At 45.6% G+C, this 20,195-nt stretch overlaps 1 protein-coding gene across 1 annotated transcript in view; it reads left to right on the forward strand.

Moving 5' to 3' along the window:
• fez1 (fasciculation and elongation protein zeta 1 (zygin I)) overlaps positions 1–20,195 on the forward strand; it is a 166,415-nt gene that overhangs the window by 20,085 nt on the left and 126,135 nt on the right. Inside the window, exon 2 of the mRNA XM_072486761.1 lies at positions 12,096–12,195. Within this exon, the coding sequence (XP_072342862.1) occupies positions 12,096–12,195 (100 nt within the window). The remainder of the gene's footprint in view (positions 1–12,095; positions 12,196–20,195) is intronic.

Below are 20,195 nucleotides of genomic sequence, written 5' to 3' on the forward strand. Positions count from 1 at the left end.
CTGTACTGCCCTTTTGTGGGAGATGGTGAGCGTTCATTTAATAATTTAAAGATTTGATCAACATTAGGTGTTAATCTTGTTATTTGACATACTTTGTTATTGTTTGTGTTTTATGTATAACTTTTTTTATTCAGTTTTTTGAAAACTCCCCTCTCTCTGAGTCCAACGAAAGAGAAATCTCATCCTCTTTTCTCTGTCAAATCTCTGAGTTATCAATTTATTTTCTCTGTATTTGCACCTCCCCCTGTTGACGTAGGAATCCCTGATAATAAGAGAGTACTTTGTGCTCCAGGCTGTGACAATCGTTTTTAATGATTCTAATGGATGTAAGTCTGTGAAATTGCATAGTGGCAAACATTAGTGACAAACACTTAATGCATGAAGTTCCTTTGGTTATTGTTTTAATGGATTTGTTCAATGAGAAAACATTGCCATTCAAGTAGCAGACAGAGGAACTGCACATGAATGCAATAATTGCTAATCTTCGTAAAACATCAATTAAAAGCCTTAAATATCTGCTGACGCACTGTTTCCACAGCCTCCCGATAACTATTCCAAATTACCATCCAAACATGGGCAACATAAACTTGCTTTGTGTTCTCCAGACTGAGGAGTGGTGTTCAAAATGTTGAAAAGGTGTCTTGGGTAGATGGAGGAAAACACTTTTCTCTGGTGGGGAATCTAGAATGAGGGGAGGCCTGCAGCTTAAAATCAGAGCCCCACTATTTAGGATGATCAGGAAGCACTTTTTAATGTAAATGATTGTAGAAATTAGGAACTCTCTTGGTCACAGAAGTCAGAATGCTTGATGGATTGGTGTTTTCACACAGAGATCGATAGATATTCCTTAGGTAAGGAAATGAACGGCGTGGAGCAAAGGTAGAAAATAGGGTTGAGGGAAAGATCAGTCATGAGCTGATGGAATTGTGGAGATAGCTGAATAGCCAACTCATGGTCCCAGCTTCCTGTCTGTATCCAAGACCCAACCTGTCTCTATTCTAAAGCTGTACAAGGACAGTTTCTCGTGAGGTTTTAGTTATGAAATCCTGGCTTATTTCTCCCTTTCTCACACGGGGGGATCAAGTTTGGCCGGTTGTGGCACCCAAATTGTTGCCCCGGCTAAGGTCAGCCAATTCTGGACACACTTAGATCAAACGTTCACTTCAGATCCGATCCTTTTTGCTTTTCCCAATTCATTTACGGGACTGGGCTTCGTTAGTAAGGCCAGAATTCATTTCCCACCCTTAGATGCCCTTGAGAAGGTGGTGGTGCAATGGAACTGCTGGAACACTCAACAGTGCTATTTGAGAGGGAGTTGCAGGATTTTAACCCAGCGACAGTAAAGCAAAAACAATATTTTTCCAATTCAGGATGATGAGTGACTTGGAGGGGAACTTCCAAGTGGTGGGGTTCCCATGTATCTGCTGCCCGATTTATTTTTTATTTATTTTTTTATTTTTTTCCCCCAATTCCCATTGATTCTAGTTTTGCCATGGCTCCTTGATACCATACTGTATCATGATACCATGCTGTCTTGATGTCAAGGGTAGTCACTCTCACCTCACCTCTGCCATTCTTTGGTCCATGTTTGAACCAAGGCTGTAATGAGGTCAGGAGCTGAGTGACTCCGGTAGAACCCAAACTGAGCGTCAGTGAGCAGGTTATTGCTAAGTAAGTGCTGCTTGATAACACTGTTGATGACCCCTTCAATCACTTTACTGATGATCGAGAGTAGGCTTTTGGGGTGGTAATTGTCCAGGTAGGTTTTATGCTATTAGTTGTGTATATGATATGCATAGGCAATTTTCCACATTGCCGGGTAGGTGCCAGTGTTGTAACTCTACTGGAACAGCTTGGCTAGGGCCACAGGGAGCGCAGGCCTTCAGAAGTATTTCCGGAATATTGTCGGGGCCCATAACCATTGCAGTATCCAGTGCCTTCAGCCATTTCTTTTTTTTTTTTGTTAATATTTTTTATTCTCCTCCTTTTTCACATTTTCTCCCAAATTTCCACCCACCAACAATAAACCATAATCTGTAACATATGTCAATCCCCATATCAATAACAACGATTCCATCCTCCCACCAAACCTCAAACATTAGCCCGCATGTTCACACAAACAAATAACAAAAAGGAATTAGGGATCACCCATAGTCACCATTAATACACACACAGCCCCCCTCCCCCCAACCCTCCCACCCACCCGCCCCAACTATATGTTCGATGTTATCCAGTTCTTGAAAGTGCAGAATGAATAATGCCCATGAACTGTAGAACCCCTCCATCCTTCCCCTCAGTTCAAACTTATCTTTCTCAAGAGTCAAGAATTCCAACAGGATCCCCCGCCTCGTCAAGGCACAGGGTGGAGAGGTTGCTCTCCAACCTATCAGGATCCACCTTTGGGCGATCAACGAGGTGAAGGCTACAACATCTGCCTCCGCACCCGTTTCCAACCCTGGCTGGTCCGACATCCCGAATATGGCCTCTCGGGGGCCGGGGTCCAGTTTCACGTGCACCACTTTAGAAATTACGCTAAAAACGTCCCTTTCAATAATCCTCCAGCTTTGGACAGGACCAAAACATATGAACGTGATTAGTGGGCCCCCCACCCCCGCAACGTTCACACACATCTTCTCCTTCAAAGAATCAGCTCATCCTCACCCTCGTGAGGTGTGCTCTGTATACCACCTTCAGCTGTATCAGCCCCAACCTCGCGCACGAGGTGGAGGCATTCACTCTCCGGAGCACCTCACACCAGAACCCCTCCTCCATATCCTCTCCCAACTCTTCCTCCCACTTTGCTTTGATCCCTTCCAGTGGTGCCTTCTCCTCTTCCAAAATAGCTCCGTAAACCGCCGACACTACCCCCTTCTCCAGTCCCCTGTCGTCAGCACCTCCTCCAGCAATGTGGAGGCCAGCTCCACCGGGGAGCTCTGTATCTCTTTCTGGCAAAATCTCGAACCTGCATGTATCTAAACATTTCCCCCTGCTCCAGCCCATACTTCGCTTCCAGCTCCTTCAATCCTGCAAACCGACCCCTAAGAAACAAATCTTTTAGTGTCTTAATCCTCCCATTTCTGAAAATTTACATCCCACTTCCCTGGCTCAAATCTGTGGTTCCCCCGAATCGGCATTTCCCTTGACCCTGCCCCCAACCCGAAGTGTTGGCAAAACTCCCTCCAAATTCTCAATGAAGCTATTATTACCGGACTTCCTGAGTACTTCCCCGGGGCCACCAGGAGCGGCGCTGTTGCTAGTGCTTTCAATCCCGACCCCCTGCACAAACTCTCCTCCATTCTGACCCACTGGGAATCAACCCCTCTGACCCAGCTCCGCACCTTCTCCACATTCGCCGCCCAGTAGTAACACGTCAGGTTCGGAAGACCCAAACCCCAAGTCTGCCTTCCCCTCTGTAGCAGCACCTTTCTCACTCTGGCCACCTTCCCTCCCCATATGAACGGCGTAATCCTTCCCTCAATCTCTCTGTAAAAAGCCTTTGGCGGGAGAATCGGCAGGCATTGAAAAATAAACAGAAATCGCGGCAACACGTTCATTTTAACCGCCTGTACACGACCCGCCAGTGACAGAGTGAGACCATCCCACCTTGCCAGATCAGCTTTCACTCTCTCCTGAAATTAGAAATGTTGTACCTGCAGAGCCCCCCCCCCCACTCCCGGGCAACCTGCACCCCTAGGTAGCCTTCAGCCATTTCTGATATCACATGGAGTGAATTTAATTGACTGAAGACTGACATCTGTGAATCTGGGACCTCCGGAGGGGGCCAAGATGCATCATTCACTTGGAACATTGGGTTGAAGATGGTTGTGAATGCATCAACCTTGTCTTTCCATTGATGTGGTGATGCTAATGGCCCATAGTGCCTCATGGGCGTCCAATCCTGGATTTTGCCATCCGAAAAAGTGGAGGAGCTGGTCTGTCAGCCAAATACCTTGAACTAAGAGCAAATTATGGATATGTGGCTGAGTTTGTAGATGGCTCAACCTTGACTACAGCTTTAAGTGCAGTAAAATTAAATGGGTCGATTCCAGTATTGTAAAGACCTTGCTGTGCCTGAATTCTGAGTGCTCTTCTCTTGGTGATACAATTTCATTGTAACAAACCTTAATTGGAACAATTCTGCACTCAGCTTAGTGTCAGCTTGGATGATGCGACGCTGCAAACCATGGAAAACTTTGGGTGTGTTCATTTCATGACCTCGATTTCTCTCCAGCATCCCCACCTTTGCCCAAACTGCCCCGTCCCACCCCACCTACCTCTGATTTACCCACTGAGGCGGTGGCAAAGTGGTATTGATGCTGGACTTGTAATCCAGAGCCCCAGGATAATGATCTGGGGAGCCAGGTTCGAATAACATCACGGCAAGTGATGGAATTTAAACTCAATAAAATATCTGGAATAAAAAGTATAATGCTGACCATGAAACCTTTGTCCATTGTCATAAAAACCCATATGGTTCAGTAATGTCCTTTAGGGAAGCAAATCTGCCTTCCTTACCTGGGCTGGCCTACATGTGACTCCAGACCCACAGCAATGTGGTTGACTCTTAAATGCCCTCTGAAATGGCCTCGCAAATCACTCAGTTATATCCAAATGCTACGAAAACACAAAAAAGGAATGAAACCAGACGGACCACGCAGCATCAAACCAGACACTGGAAATGACAACGACAAACCCAGCCCTGCCAACTGTGCAAAGTCCTCCTTACTGACAAATGGGGGTTTATGCCAAAGTCGGGAGAGCTGTCTCACAGACTAGTTAAGAAACAGCCTGAGACAGTCATATTCACAGGAATTTAGACATAGACTATTTTCTAAATGGGGAAATGTTTCGGAAATCAGAAGTACAAAGACACTTGGGAGTCCTTCGCGATTCTAAGATTAACGCGTAGGTTCAGTCGGCAGTTAGGAAGGCAAATACAATGTTAGCATTCATGTCAAGAGGGCTAGAATACAAGACCAGGGATGTACTTCTGAGGCTGTATAAGGCTCTGGTCAGACCCCATTTGGGGTATTGCGAGCAGTTTTGGGCCCTGTATCTAAGGAAGGATGTGCTGGCTTTGAAAAGGGTCCAGAGGAGGTTCACAAGAATGATCCCTGGAATGAAGAGCTTATCGTATGAGGAACAGTTGAGGACTCTGGGTCTGTACTGGTTGGAGTTTAGAAGGATGAGGTGGGATCTTATTAAAACCTACAGGATACTGCGAGGCCTGGATAGAGTGGATGTGGAGAGGATGTTTCCACTTGTAGGAAAAACTAGAACCAGAGGACACAATCTCAGACTAAAGGGACGATCCTTTAAAACAGAGATGAGGAGGAATTTCTTCAGCCAGAGGGTGGTGAATCTGTGGAACACTTTGCCACAGAAGGCTGTGGAAGCCAAATCACCGTGTGTCTTTAAGACAGAGATAGATAGGTTCTTGATTAAGAAGGGGATCAGGGGTTATGGGGAGATGGCAAGAGAATGGGGATGAGAAAAATACCAGCCACGATTGAATGGCGGAGCAGACTCGATGGGCCGAGTGGCCTAATTCTGCTCCTATGTCTGATGGTCTTATGGAATCTTACATTACAGACAATGTCCCGGACACCACCATCACCATTCCTAGGTGTGTCCTGTCTCATCGGCAGGACAGACCCAGCAGAGGTGGTGGCACAGTGGTATACATTTGGGAGGGAGTTGCGCTGCGAGTCCTTAACATCAACTCTGGACCCCATGACGTCTTCTGGCTTCAGGTTAAACATGGGTAGGGAAACCTCCTGCTGATCACCGTGTACCGTCCCTCATCAGTTGATGAATCAGTACTCCTCCATGTTGAACACCACTTGGAGGAAGCACTGAGGGTGGCAAGGGCACAGAATATGCTCTGGGTTGGGGACTTCAATGTCCATCACCAAGAGTGGCTTGGTAGTACCACCACAGACCAAGCTGGCCTGGACCTAAAGGACGTAGCTGCTAGACTGGGACTGCAGCAGGTGGTGAGGGAACCAACAACAGGGAAAAACAGACTTGACCTCATCCTCGCCAATCTGCCTGCTGCAGATGCATCTGTCCATGGCAGTATCGATAGAAGTGACCACAGTCCTTGTGGAGAGAAAGATCCATCTTCACATTAAAGATACCTTCCATCGTGTTGTGTGCGCTACCACCATGCTAAATGGGAGACTTCGAAAAGATCTAGCAACTCGAGACTGGGCATCCATGAGGCGCTGTGGGCCATCAGCAGCAGCAGAATGTTACTCAACCACAATCTGCAACCTCAGCCCAGCATGTCCCCCACTCTACCATTACCACCAAGCCAGTGGATCAACCTTGGTTCAATGAAGAGTGCAGGAGAGCATGCCAGGAACAACATCAGGTATACCGCAAAATGAGGTGTCCAGCTGGTGAAGCTACAACATAGGACAACTTGTATGCCAAACACCATAAGGAGCAAGTATTAGACAGAGCTCAGCGATTCCACAATGAACACATCAGATATAAGCTTTGCAGTCCTGCAACATCCAGCCATGAATGGTGGTGGAAATTAAATAACTCACTGGAGGAGGAGGCTTCACAAATATCCGCATCCTCAGCAAAAGACAAGGCTGAAGCATTCGCAACAACCTTCAGCCAGATGTGCCGAGTGGATGATCCATCTCGGTCTCCTCCAGAGGTTCCCGGCATCACAGATGTCAGTCTTCAGCCAATACGGTTCACTCCATGTGATATAAAGGAATGGCTGAAGGCACTGGATTCTGCAAAGGCTATGGGCCCTGACAATATTCCGACAATGGTACTGAAGACTTGTGCTCCAGAACTTGCCGCACCCTTAGCCATGCTGTTCCAGTCTGGGATCTACCCGGCAATGTGGAAAATTGCCCAAGTGTGTCAAGAAACAGGACCAATCTAACCCAGTCAATTACCGCCCTATCAGTCTACTCTCCATCAGCAAAGTGATGGAAGGAGTCATCAACAGTGCTATCAAGTGACACTCAGCAATAACCTGCTCACGGATGCTCAATTTGGGTTTCACCAGGGTCACAGTTCCTGACCTCATTACAGCCTTGGTTCAAACATGAACAAAAGAGCTTAATGCCAGTGGTGAGGCGTGAGTGATTGCCCTTGACATCAGGGCAGCATTTAACCAAGTATGGCATCAAGGAGCCCTAGCTAAACTGAAATCAATGGGAATCGAGGGGAAAATACTCCGCTGGTTGGAGTCATACCTGGCACAAAGCAAGATGGTTTGAGATCAATCATCTCAGCTCCAGGACATCACTGCAGGAGTTCCTCAGAGTAGTGCCTAGGCCCAACCATCTTCAGCTGCTTCATAATTGATCTCCCATCCATCATAAGGTCAGAAGTGAAGAACATAGAACATTACAGCGCAGTACAGGCCCTTCAGCCCTCTATGTTGCGCCGACCTGTGAAACCACTCTAAAGCCCATTTACACTGTTCCCTTATCGTCCATATGTCTATCCAAGGTTGCAGATGACTGCACAATGTTCAGCACCATATGCGACTCCTCTGATAAGGAAGCAGTCCAAGTCTAAATGCAGCCATGGCCAGATTGCTCCCCCTTCCACAAACATTCAAACCCTCCATCATCGACTGACAGTGACAGCCGTGTGTACCATCCAGAAGATGCACTGCAGTAACTCACCAAGGTTCCTTAAACAGCACCTTCCAAACCTAAGACCACTGCCATCTAGAAGGACAAGAGCAGCAGATACCTGGGAACCTCACCAACTGGAGGTTCCCCTCCAAGTCACTCACCACCCTGACTTGGAAATATATTGCCGTTCCTTCACTGTCGCTGGGGCAACATCCTGGAACTTCCTCCCTAACAGCACAGTTGATGCACCTACACCTCAAGGACTGCAGCGGTTCAAGAAGGTAACTTACCATCACCTTCTGAAGGGAAACTAGTGATGGGCAATAATTTTGAAACATTTTTTAAATTACCCAATTCTTTTTTTTCCCAATAAAGGGGCAATTTAGCATGGTCAATCCACCTACCCTGCACAGCTTTGGGTTGTGAGGATTTAACATAGAACATAGAACATTACAGCGCAGTACAGGCCCTTCGGCCCTCGATGTTGCGCCGACCTGTGAAACCACTCTAAAACCCATCTACACTATTCCCTTATCGTCCATATGTCTATCCAATGACCATTTGAATGCCAGGATGTGGAGATGCCGGCGTTGGACTGGGGTGAGCACAGTAAGAAGTTTTACAACACCAGGTTAAAGTCCAACAGGTTTGTTTTGATATCACTAGCTTTCAGAGCGCTGCTCCTTCCTCAGGTGAATGAAGAGGTATGTTCCAGAAACATATATGTAGACAAATTCAAAGATGCCAGACAATGCTTGGAATGCGAGCATTAGCAGGTGATTAAATCTTTACAGATCCAGAGATGGGGTAACCCTATGTTAAAGAGGTGTGAATTGTGTCAAGCCAGGACAGTTGGTAGGATTTCGCAGGCCAGATGGTGGGGATGAATGTAATGCGACATGAATCCCAGGTCCCGGTTGAGGCCGCACTCTTGTGTGCGGAACTTGGCTATAGGTTTCTGCTCGGCGATTCTGCGTTGTCGCGCGTCCTGAAGGCCGCCTTGGAGAACGCTTACCCGGAGATCAGAGGCTGAATGCCCTTGGCTGCTGAAGTATTCCCCGACTGGAAGGGAACATTCCTGCCTGGCGATTGTCGCGCGATGTCCATTCATTCGTTGTCGCAGCGTCTGCATGGTCTCGTCAACGTACCACGCTTCGGGACCCAGGGCCAGGATCGAACACTGGCCTCAGCGTTGTGAGGCAGCAGTGCTAACAACTGCGCCACGGTGCTGCCCAGGGATGGGCAATAAGTGCTGATCTAGCCAGTGATGCCCACTTCCCGTAAATAAATTTAAAAGAAAACCCTGCCCAGTCTCCTGTCGTCTCCCATTTCCGAGAACCCTCTGGACTATCCTTGAGCCCTGCGATTCTCAACCACCCCGGGAGCTTCCCAGCCTTTTATACCCCCCCCCCCCCTAAATCTCCACCCTCCCACTGTGCAATCAACAAGAAACTGTTCCCGTTGGTCCCATCTCCTGAAAGTAAATGTCAAGGCTGTTGACTCAGGTTTTGTCTCTCTGCAGATGCTGTCTGACCTGCTGAGCATTTCCAACATTTACTCTCGCTATTTCCAAGCGATACTTTGTTGGTTGCCATGGATTTGAATCTAATTGAAAATGCAGCATGAATTATATCTGCAGAGCCAGCGTGGGGGTGGGGGGGGGAAGCATGTGTGTGTGCTGGTATACACACACAGCTGTTACCATGCTGAGAAACTCAAGATAAGGAATCGGAGTTACCAAGGGATTCGCACCAGACACTCCCGGGACTGAATCAGCACACTTATTGTATGAGCCTCTGATCAGTGTTCCGAGATGTATTATGGTGGTTTCCAGCAAGATAATTAATGCAGCAAGCGGGTCAGTGAGTTGGAAGTCTGCAACAACACCCACGGATGATTTAGTTCACAATCTACAAATAAAGGTCGAGACAGCCGACGATTTAAAAAGCAGAAATGGAAACAAAAAAAAAATTGGAAACGAAACACGAAGCCATTGTTAATATTCATGTGACGCGTTTGCAGAATTTTTTGACCGAGGTTTTCTATCCCCCCCCCCCCAAACCCGAACACTGAATTCAAGTCGTCGTACCAATTAGACCTAAAATGAGTGAATCATTGTGCTTCACCACGCAAAGTAATGATTTGTTTTCAAAGGGACGGGCTTGTGAACTTGCCTAAATGAGGGAGGCAGGCAGGGAAGCACAACAATTACATGGGGTTCAGATGCCTGAGGTCTTTCCCGAGAGGTGTTGCTGCATCTGCAGCTGGTGTCTTTATACTGGCACCAAGGTTCAGGTATTTAGATTTAATCAACAGGCATGGCCAGTTGTTTTTTTGCGGGGGGGGGGGGGGGGGCGGGGGAAATCCTCGTGGCAAAATATTTTGTTTCTTCCCTCCGGTCATTGCTGACGACACAAGGAGGCAGATGATTAATTGTTCATCTGGTTAGTATTTAACTTGTTTTCTTTGTGGATTAGAAAGTAAACCTAGGAATGGCAACAGAACATCAATGATATTGAGGACTCCGATACCAGGAACATGGCTGGGATATTTAACAAAGTCACCAGCAAGCTGCCAGCTCGATTTCACGAGCTGTGCACATCGTAAAAAGGTTAGGGTAGTGAGCTTGAGGAGGTAAGAGTTGGTGACTCTCAGTGTATTCATAGAGAAGTAGCAGACAGGTGCTTCCTGAGGGACAGTCTGCTCCCTCCCACAATTGCGCAGTATGTCGATTCAGATCTGGTCGTCTATGTGAGACGGGTTGTTTTTTTAACGCACTCACTTGGCACAGGAGTCGGCCTGTTTTATCTTTATTCTTCCATTTGATGTGGGAATCGCTGTGCCCGTACTTAATTACTCCTCAACTGAGTGGCTTTGCTGGGCCATTCCAGAGGACTGTTAAGTCACTGTGGGTCTGGAATCACATGTAGGTCAGACCCGGTAAGGACGGCAGAGTTCCTTCCCTAAAGGGCATTGGTGAACCAGATGGGTTTGAACAACAATCGATGCCAGTTGTCACCATTGCCGAGACTGGCTTTATATTCCAAATTTACTTTGTTGAATTTAAGTTTCATCAGCTGCCGTTTGTGCGATTTGAACCCATTAGTCTGGGCTTTGGGGTTGCTAGTCCAGTGTAATTACCACTCTACCACTATCTCTGCAATGCAGTAGTCACCAGGTCTGTGTAGAATACTCTGCATGGTCTGACGAAGAACGGATAAGACTCTGCTCGCTATAGATATCCAGTTGTCAAGACGTTTGCAAGCATTCCCTAGATTGTGTGCCAACTGCAGCAGCATCTGCCATCTTCCTAAGCCTTTCCATTATTCTTTCATGGGGGTCACGGGCAAAGCCATCATTTGCTGCCCATCATTATGCTCTCGAACTGAATGGCTTGCTAGGCCACTGCGAGGGCAGTTAACACTTAACCACATTGGTGTGGGTCTGGAGTCATAAGCATGCCAGACCAAGTATGAATGGAAGATTTCTTTCCCTGGAGGGCATTCAGGCCTATCTGCACCTGTGTATCCTCGTGGTCATTTTCAATGGCTGACTTTGGGCCTTGATTTCAGGTGGCGCTCCATCTGTACGATCTGCTCTCGTTGTTTAACATAATGGCGGAGAATGCAGCAGATTTATAATGATATTGGTGTTGGATCAGGCTGCATTCGAAGGTGCACCCTGTGTGTCAGGACAAAGACGAGCAGCTTCCAATGTCAATAATGATCCAGACCGTTGTGATCCCTGCATGCTACAGCTGTGTGTGGCTGCAGTAAGCGTTTCGTGCAACAGAGCTGAAGATCTTGTTCTCTGAAGATCCATTCTCCACAGTGACGAAACTAGACACTAAATTGACCTAAAATGAAGGCTTCAGGCCTACTATCTGGGACGTGGGCATTGACTCCCTGATACAGAGTTGGTGGATTTTGGCTAACTGTATATTGAGGAAGGATAGTATCATTCTGCTCATCTAAACCATTATATTGTGACCACAGATGGATGCCAACAATAACCCCAGTAATTTTGGCAAATCCAGAATTATGATGAAATGATATTGAGTTGGAAGGTGATATAAATTGTTGAGGACTTTAGAGGAGTTCAAGAGGGTAGGAGGAAGATGTATAGGTTTGAGAATAGAGCTGGGAGAATGGGCAAGGTGTCGGGTGGAGTTGGGAGAGTTGGATATGTTAGGCTGGATGTTGCCGACCTGTCAATGTTGTCTGAGTTTTTTTCCATATGATTGTTCCACTTGAGACCTAGGTACTGCTTAACACCTCGGGATGGACACTGGCCAGGCAGAGAAATGTTTCTGATCGTCCGCGAGTTAATCAGACTAAAGGTACTAGTTACTGGCCATGTAAGTCTTGTGTCCCCCAGATGCTGCCATCACAAAAGGCACTTGTACTCCAAGCATGAGGGTGGGCTGTAGCGAGGGGCTTGGGTGCAGCTGACAGCTAACAATGACTTTTCTTATTCCAGGATCTGGGATGCTCTGACTGACAACTACATAATGAGCACAGCCGAGGACTGGAGGACAGCGCGGCTGCAGGAGCTCAATATGAATCTCTCCAACATCGAGGTAATATTGAGGCCTCAGCTGAGGAAACATTTGCATAATTGACGGTGGGAGTCCTATGAAAAAGGCATCAATTCATGTTGATTGAATCCAGGCTAACCTAGCGCTGGTTTATGTACCATATCCTTTCCTAGCTACTCTTCTTTAAATCTTTTTCATGAATAGTACATGCGTATTGATAACCCCAGGACAGGGTTGTTTGTAGAGTGATCAGAGTTTAAAATAAAATAGCCTTGTCTCGGTGGTTGACTTTCACTTTGAGCCCTAGTCCAGAAACCTGATAAATCTCAGGGCAGTACTGAGGGAAGGTCACACTTTCTGAGGTACTGTGCTTCAGATAAGATAAGCTGAGGCGTCACTTTCCCTCTCAGTTGTCATCAATCTCACAATACTCTTCGAAGAAGAGCAGTGATGTTCTCTCCTGCCTCCTGGTCAATATTTAACCCTCTACCGACACCAAAGAGAAACTGGTGACCTGGGATCATTTAGTTCACTGTTGTTGCTGGGAGCTTACTGTGCATACGTTGGCTGCCATGTTTCTCACATGGGTGCATTTCAAAATACATCAGTACTGTACAGCGATTATCAATACAAGTTCTTAACGTTCATTTGACTCCTCAATAATGGAGCCGTAAAGTTATAATTAGAGATGCCGCTATGCTACCGGTACCTCTCTGTCTTTTATTCTTATTTGCTCAAGTTCCCATAAGATTAATGGGAAAATAAATGAGGCAGTAAGATGTGCAGATCAGAAGGTCACAGGATTAGCTTCAGTTCATGTAGTTAGCTGTCTGATCTCTGTTCAGTGTGAATGTAAGGGGATTACTAATGCGTTCAGCCTTGGAGGGGAGAAGTTTTTTCCTGGTCATTATCCAGCATCCTACAGGGAAAGTGCCCATTAACAGTAGCTATGGCCAGGAATGGGCTCAGCTGTGCTGCCCTCCGTGGTCTGTCTGGTTGACTGTTAATAGCGTGGAATTGTGCACCCACGGGAGTCAACCCCGAGAGGGTAGAGTTTTGGTCAGCCAAAACCACGGGTGGAGCCTTCACCCATGGAGGCAGGTTTGAAGCCGGGACTGGGAGCAAATATGGAGAGTAGGCTAATGGGTTCCCGTCTGTGGGCTCTTTTGCCAGAGGTAGGTGAACAATGGTAGTGACTACTAATCCAGCAGCGGCAGGTAGACAATTAAGAGCCTACAATGAGGGTGATGGGGAAGGACTCCATTGGAATCTCCCCGTTGAAGGGTGGCCTCCTACTCCGTGTGGGGTCTGCCAGCTTTGTGGAGGCAGTTTCCTGATGGTAGGCACCGTGGCTATTGGTGGCAGAGGCTCCATGTCCCAATGTTGGGGGTGTGATAGGTAAGGCTACACAACTGGCGCAAACAAACCCTCCAGAGAGTTGCTCAACTACTCTGAGGGTCCTCCTTCCTTTTCATTTCATTAATTTCATAAACACTTTCCAGAACTCCTCCATTTTGAGTTCCTCCTTATCCCACTGGTCTTCCAACCCTGTGGGCCCTCTGACTGGCCCTGCAGCCTCAGGAATCATGCCACCACCCTTAATTGGAGGTATGGATCCAGAAGCAGCCAATTAGGAAGCTGCCTCTTAGAGGGACAGAGTGCACATTCTAGCCCTGTGCAGGGCTGCATGCCAGAATGGTTCCTACTCCTGAAAGTAAAAAATCAGTAAGAAAATGGGTGATGTTGGATTAACTGCCATTTTACACCTCCTTGTCACTGATCCCAATATCACCCATTTTATTCCCATTGTCCTCGACAGTGAAGTTATAAATTAGCCAATTGTGAGGCGATCTGGTTGCCATACTTTATTAACTGGCAGTTGAACGAGATGAAATATCCAGCTCCCCAAGCAAGTTGTTGTGGGATTAGAAATTAATATTCTCTGTTAGAACACCACAGATGATCCAAGTGGCTGATCTATTTTTAAAAGCGTCAAGAAATTATGCAGGCCGAGATTCTGGCTGGAACTGAGGAAGTTAAAATAAACTGCTCGTTTGGAACTGAACAAATTCGGCAAATTGGATAGTGTAACGGACGTGGGGGAGGAGGGGCTGAAATGCCCAACTTTCCTTTCTGTCTGTAATCAGTGTGGGTTATGTTTGAAAAGGTATGTGTCTCTAAACCTCTGAGTGTGAGATCAATTTTTCAATTTCCTGCAGCAGTCTTTCACGGTTTAAACGGAGAGGACTATTTAATTATTCACACACTCACCCCCCCCTCCCCCAAAAGATCGAAAACACTACATCGGTCACACACGCAATTAGAGAAGCTTCTACAAGTATTAAATCAAAAGAATAGTTAACAATTTGAATGTCTTTGTGAGTCCAGTGAAGGAGGAAGCTTTTCTTCCATTCTTGAATGGTAGTCCTGATAATCTCACGTGGCATGGGTTGGATATCACAATTACTGTCGGATTCCTTTGAAGAGAAGGCTGTTCAGCAGATCATGAAGTCAGAAGCTCATGGCTATTGCACCAGGAGGGCCCATTTTTTTTATAGGTGAACTCGGAACTTTGGAATCCGAGCGGGAGGCTTTTCAAAAAGATTATTAAGCCTCTCCATTCTCAAAAGGCAAAGGTGGCATAGGGTTTCTCTGCAGCTGTTACCCCACTGAGTTTTGGAATAAAAGGATTTCTGTATCAGAGAACCAGTGTCAGTCACATGATTAACAGTCGTTGACATACAATAAAAGGTAGATGGAGTTCTTTCATACATATGGACAACGGGTCTTCTCAGATTTCCTTTGTTACATTGCAAATCTGGAGACACAGGGCAGAATTCACCAGCCACCCCCACCGGTGGTGGTTTTCCCAGAGTGGAGATGGCTTGCCAAAAGCTGTTGGAGGGATCTTATAGTCCTGCTGATATCAGGAAAACTGGAGCAAGGCTTGACTTTGGTGGGACCGGATGATCCCAGGAGCTGGAAGGACTAGAGAATTCCGTTCATAGAGTCCAGGCATCTGTGCTTTGAGGTAACCTTGGAACAATGGCTGGCGTGACATGAATTTAAAGGGGAGACCTCCACCCATTATGATTTGATTCGGAACTTTCAGGAAACTTGAAAGTCTGTGTTGAAGTTGCAACGGTCACTTTACCCCCTTGGTGTCCATCCTAACAGCCATCAATGTCCATTTTTCAATAAATTAAAGCAGTTCCAGAAGCTTCCAAAGAGCCAAGTTCATGTTGAATATTTTGAATGTGACATGTCATTACAGGGCATGGCAGTGGTCTGTAAAACACCATAAAAGGTGTATTTCCACGAACTATTCCTGCCTCATAATGGATATAAACATTTTGTTAGTCCCACACAAGGGGCTGCATGTTACAGGGGATGGGAGGTGTAACAAGCTCACAATCCTCCACACCCCGGAAGGGAAGTCAGCTGAAAGCCGACTTGCTCCATGCCAGCCCGTCTCGCAGCCATAATGTGCTCTGGGTGGGCTAACCTGGTGGAGAGCGGGACTCCTGCTCTTGACTGGGGAGGCAGTCCTGCCCTCGGGGTGGGGGGGGGATTGACCAGCAGCTCCAATTGCGGCAAGATTCCATTGGTGGGCCCTGCTGAGGTTGCAACCACTCCCGAGAAGAAGACCCAATGAATTCCAGAGTGAGGTAAGTCCGGGGCATTGGATGGGGAGGGTTTGGCCAGCCTAGGGAGGGGTGTCGGGGATCTCGTGGAGATGGGGTTTGGAGAGTAGGCGGCCAATAAGAAGGGGATGTACTATCTTAGGGCAAGCTGCCCCAAGTCTGCAAAGGGCATCCATGAATATTGTAGCCCCTTCCTTCCCAATCTTGTAAACACACCCAGCAGGGGCATGTAAAATGCATCCCCCAAAGTGTATGAATATAGTCAGTAACCCCTACTTGAAGAGTTAGTCGTCTGTAACCTCGGGTACAGACCCATGAGCAAATCTGCTTTTGTAGTTAAGAGGGAGGGCAGTTAGTTTGCCACAAACCAGTTTTTTGAGTGCATTGTCTACGATCCAAGGGATGGTACACCTGGGAGATATTGCTGAACTTGAACACATCTTGCACTCACTGCACAGTGAGACTCTCACAGTTTCCGTGACCCAGAGGCTCTCTGGCCTAGTGTTAATTAGCACTCTGCTCAGCATTGACAATTTAATCAAAATAATCACCACAGCACCAGATAACTCCACAGTGAAGTAATAATGATCTGAAGTTGTTACAGTATTGCCTGCACTCAGTAATTGATCCCAAAAGCAGCAGCAGACTGCTCCACACTCTTAAACACTGGACTGATGTGTGCTTTTCATTTTAAAGCAACCCCCCCAGATCAGCAATGTCTGCCTCACATCAAATACCTGGTTTAGCACACTGGGCTAAATTGCTGGCTTTTAAAGCAGACCAAACAGGCCAGCAGCACGGTTCGATTCCCGTACCAGCCTCCCTGAACAGGCGCCGGAATGTGGCGACTAGGGGCTTTTCACAGTAACTTCATTGAAGCCTACTTATGACAATAAGCGATTTTCATTTCATTTCATGCCATTGGAGTCTCTGATAGATAGGTTTACCTGTGAAACCACTTATTTATATTGAATGTAAAACAAATACTGATACCGTGCATATATCTGCAGTAAAATATTTAAGGCAGGATTTACATCAAGTTCATGTCCTTATTAAGTATGGTGAAATGTCTTTGGCAACAAAGTGTTCGGAAGATATCAAATCTGGAAAAGAAGCAAATAGGCAAGCCACAGTTAACCACTGAGGAAGCACATTCGTAGCAGATACAATAATTCTGTTTAACATGTAGAGGAATATGAATATATGTTCAGTAGCTGAATATCTTGCAATCTATCACGTGTAGCACACTATTATTATTCATTGTGTAGTGGAGACTTTACAACAATGAAATATAGAATCACAGAATTTACAGCACAGAAGGATGCTATTCGGCCGATCACATCTGCAACAGCTCCCGAAAGAGCTACCCATTCCCATCGCCGTAGCCCTCTCAATTTGTCACTTTCAACTATATATCCAGCTCTCTTTTGAAACCGCGTATGGAATCTGCCTCCATCACTCTCCAAATCCTAACAACTCTGAGCAAGGAAGTTTCTCCTCATCTCACTCTCTTGCTGACCATCTTGAAATCGTGACCCCCTAGCCACTGACGTGCCAACTATGAATAGAAATTCTGATTCTAAAGTTTGCACTTGAACTCTGCCTGGAAATGAGCCAGAGTCACTCGCCCATAAACAAGTCAATAGTTCTCTCAATTTAAAATACATTTCTGTTTAATTTTGCTTGGCAGCGGACAGCCCTTTTCAGGATGCACAAAGTCTAATATTTTCAAGCATTTGTACATTTCAAACTGTTCTTCTCGTGTAGCGATATTAAACTCGGAGAGTCTGTTCACAGGTCAGAGCTTATGTTATGTTTCAAAACCTGGGCATTATTTTCTAAGAAACATCTATCTTTAATTCTGCAATATTAAAGGCCATGCGTTCCTGCTCTTAAAGAAACAAAAGTACACTTGAGAAGCAACATCTTTACCCAGAGAGTGGTTAGAATTTGGAACTTATTATTACGTAGATGTGATGTCTGATTTAAGCTCATGGACTGCACAAAGGTTATAAAATAAGGTTTGTTTATTTCATTGATATCAAAGTAGTGTCAACCCTCCAGACACAGCATAATTCCAAGAAATACACTGTTTACAGAGAATGCTCGCTGCTGATGCACTGTCCAGAGCACTGTCCTATTCAGGGCCTCCTCTCCTCAACACAGTCGTTCACAGTTTGTTACGAGAGGAATTGAACATAAAAGTAAAGATGTTCTGCTTCAATTATACATGGCTTTACTGAGGTGGCATCTCATACTGTGTGAAGTTTCCGTCTCCTTTAAGGAAGGATGCAAATGGATGGAGACAGATCAGAGGAGGTTTCTCCATGGGATCCCTACGGTGCAAAAGGAGGCCATTCAGCCCATCGAGTCTGTACCGACCCTCCGAAAGAGCACACTACTTAGGCCCACTATAACCGTAACCCCACCTAACCTGGACGTCTTTGGACCGTGGAAGGAAACTGGAGCTCCCGGGGGAAACCCACACAGACAGCACATTTTGGTGGGAACGTTGCCAGATGCCATTTTGGTAAAGATGAAAAAGGTGGGATTTACCGATCACCCTGTCGTGTGTTTTTTGGCGGTGGAGGATTTCCCGGTGACAGCAGCCCTCATCACTGGGAAACCCGTGTGCTAGCGTGGGACCGGAATTTCCTGCCAGTGGTAACAGCCAGTAAATCTCGCCCAAGGAGATCTTTATGTCAGTTAGCAGGTATTCTGCCATTACACATGAGTAAGGGGTCTAACATGTGAACTTATTCCCTCTTCCAATTTTGGCTTGCGCCTGAGGCCACCAGAAAAACCAGCATGAGGTGAATTAAAGGTTAGTACTCTTGCCTTCATCACTGCTACTCCCAGTCTCAATTTTTCCAACCTCACTCCCCTCCCCACTGCACCCTTCAGGATCCCCCACCCCTCTGCCACGCACCAATGTACCCACCTGAAGAGATCTACCATGCGGATCTAGTGAAGTCTTGCAACACTAAAATTCAGTAGAAATTTGAGTTAAACGTCTTGGATGCAAATAAGAATCTTTTATTGCCTCTACTTGATTATAATTAGACCATAAGACCATAATTGAGAGAAACTTAAATCTATTCTCAATAAAGTCCGGCTAGCAAAGAACTTAAAGAGAAATAACTTATAAACAATTTAACTTTCAAAATAATACAGAAATGGTTTCCTGCTTACGGCAAAACAGCTTGCATTTACTTCAAGAGTTAGAGTGGAAAAGTGAAAATATGAAAATAGAGAAAGCGAATAGTTAAATCAAAGTATAGAATGATCCCGGAATAAAGATGGCCGTGCGGACCATCATGTTTAAGGAGAATTTTATCAGTATGAAGCCATCTGTCTACACCTCTGTCATCCTAATTGGCTTGGGTGAGAATCAAATGTATTTGATGGTTAACTGTCAATCCTTAATGGGCAACATAAGTTCTGAATGTTTCATATTTGAATATTTGTGTATGCTATGGATGCGATTTTGTGCTATTATCAAGACTGGTTTTTACTGGATTTCTGCTGACTTTGCATTACCCACATTCTGGACAATGGTGCCTTCATATTGCTATGGTGCTTACTTGACCTTGATCTCAATTACTGTACAGCTTATTTCTTAATGTCAAACTGACTTTGAAAATCTGTTCATTAGGACAATACCTTGTTCATTTTGTCAGCAAAAATGTTGTCTTAATCTACAATTAGTTTGTGCATGTGTCAGGCTTTTGTGCTTCTGTTGAAGTTATGTCTTTTGTCGTGGTCTATAATTCTTAAAAGAATCATTATTATAAAACAACATTTAATCAGTCAAATTTGATTCTACTGATTCAGTATTAATCTATTAGCAATATGTTAATAATACAGTCAAATAATTGATTGATCAGTAACATTTCAACAATAATATTGCAGTTCTATTTCATCTAATGGTGGTGCAATGGGATTAGTGTGAATCATTCTGACTGTTGGGTGAATAGTTGTTTATTACATTTGATTACCAGGAATGTCATGTAAATAATGAATCCTGCTACACAGAAGAAAAAGATTATTCTTACTGTGGACATTCCTGTGGGTCCCAAATACCCGCAAAGTTTCTCCCAGATAGTGGTATCTGAGGGTGAGTCAAGTTTCTTGACTTCCTTTTGAAAGTGTGCTGCCAGATCTTTAACTTCCTTTGAGTTATCTGGAATAAAAGTGCAACACTCCGCACCAATCAGGGCACAGGTGCCACCTTTTTCGGCTAGCACATAGTCAAGTACCATTCGATTTTGTAATGCCACGGTTCGAATTGCTCACATTTCATCAGAAATTGTATCTAGGGCAGTGGCGGTGTAATCGGCTACATTTTGTATGATGGTTATTTTATTCAATTCATTGGTCACTCTTACTTCCCAATAA

This window comes from Scyliorhinus torazame, chromosome 21 (assembly GCF_047496885.1).
Source record: "Scyliorhinus torazame isolate Kashiwa2021f chromosome 21, sScyTor2.1, whole genome shotgun sequence".
Lineage (NCBI taxonomy): Eukaryota > Metazoa > Chordata > Chondrichthyes > Carcharhiniformes > Scyliorhinidae > Scyliorhinus > Scyliorhinus torazame.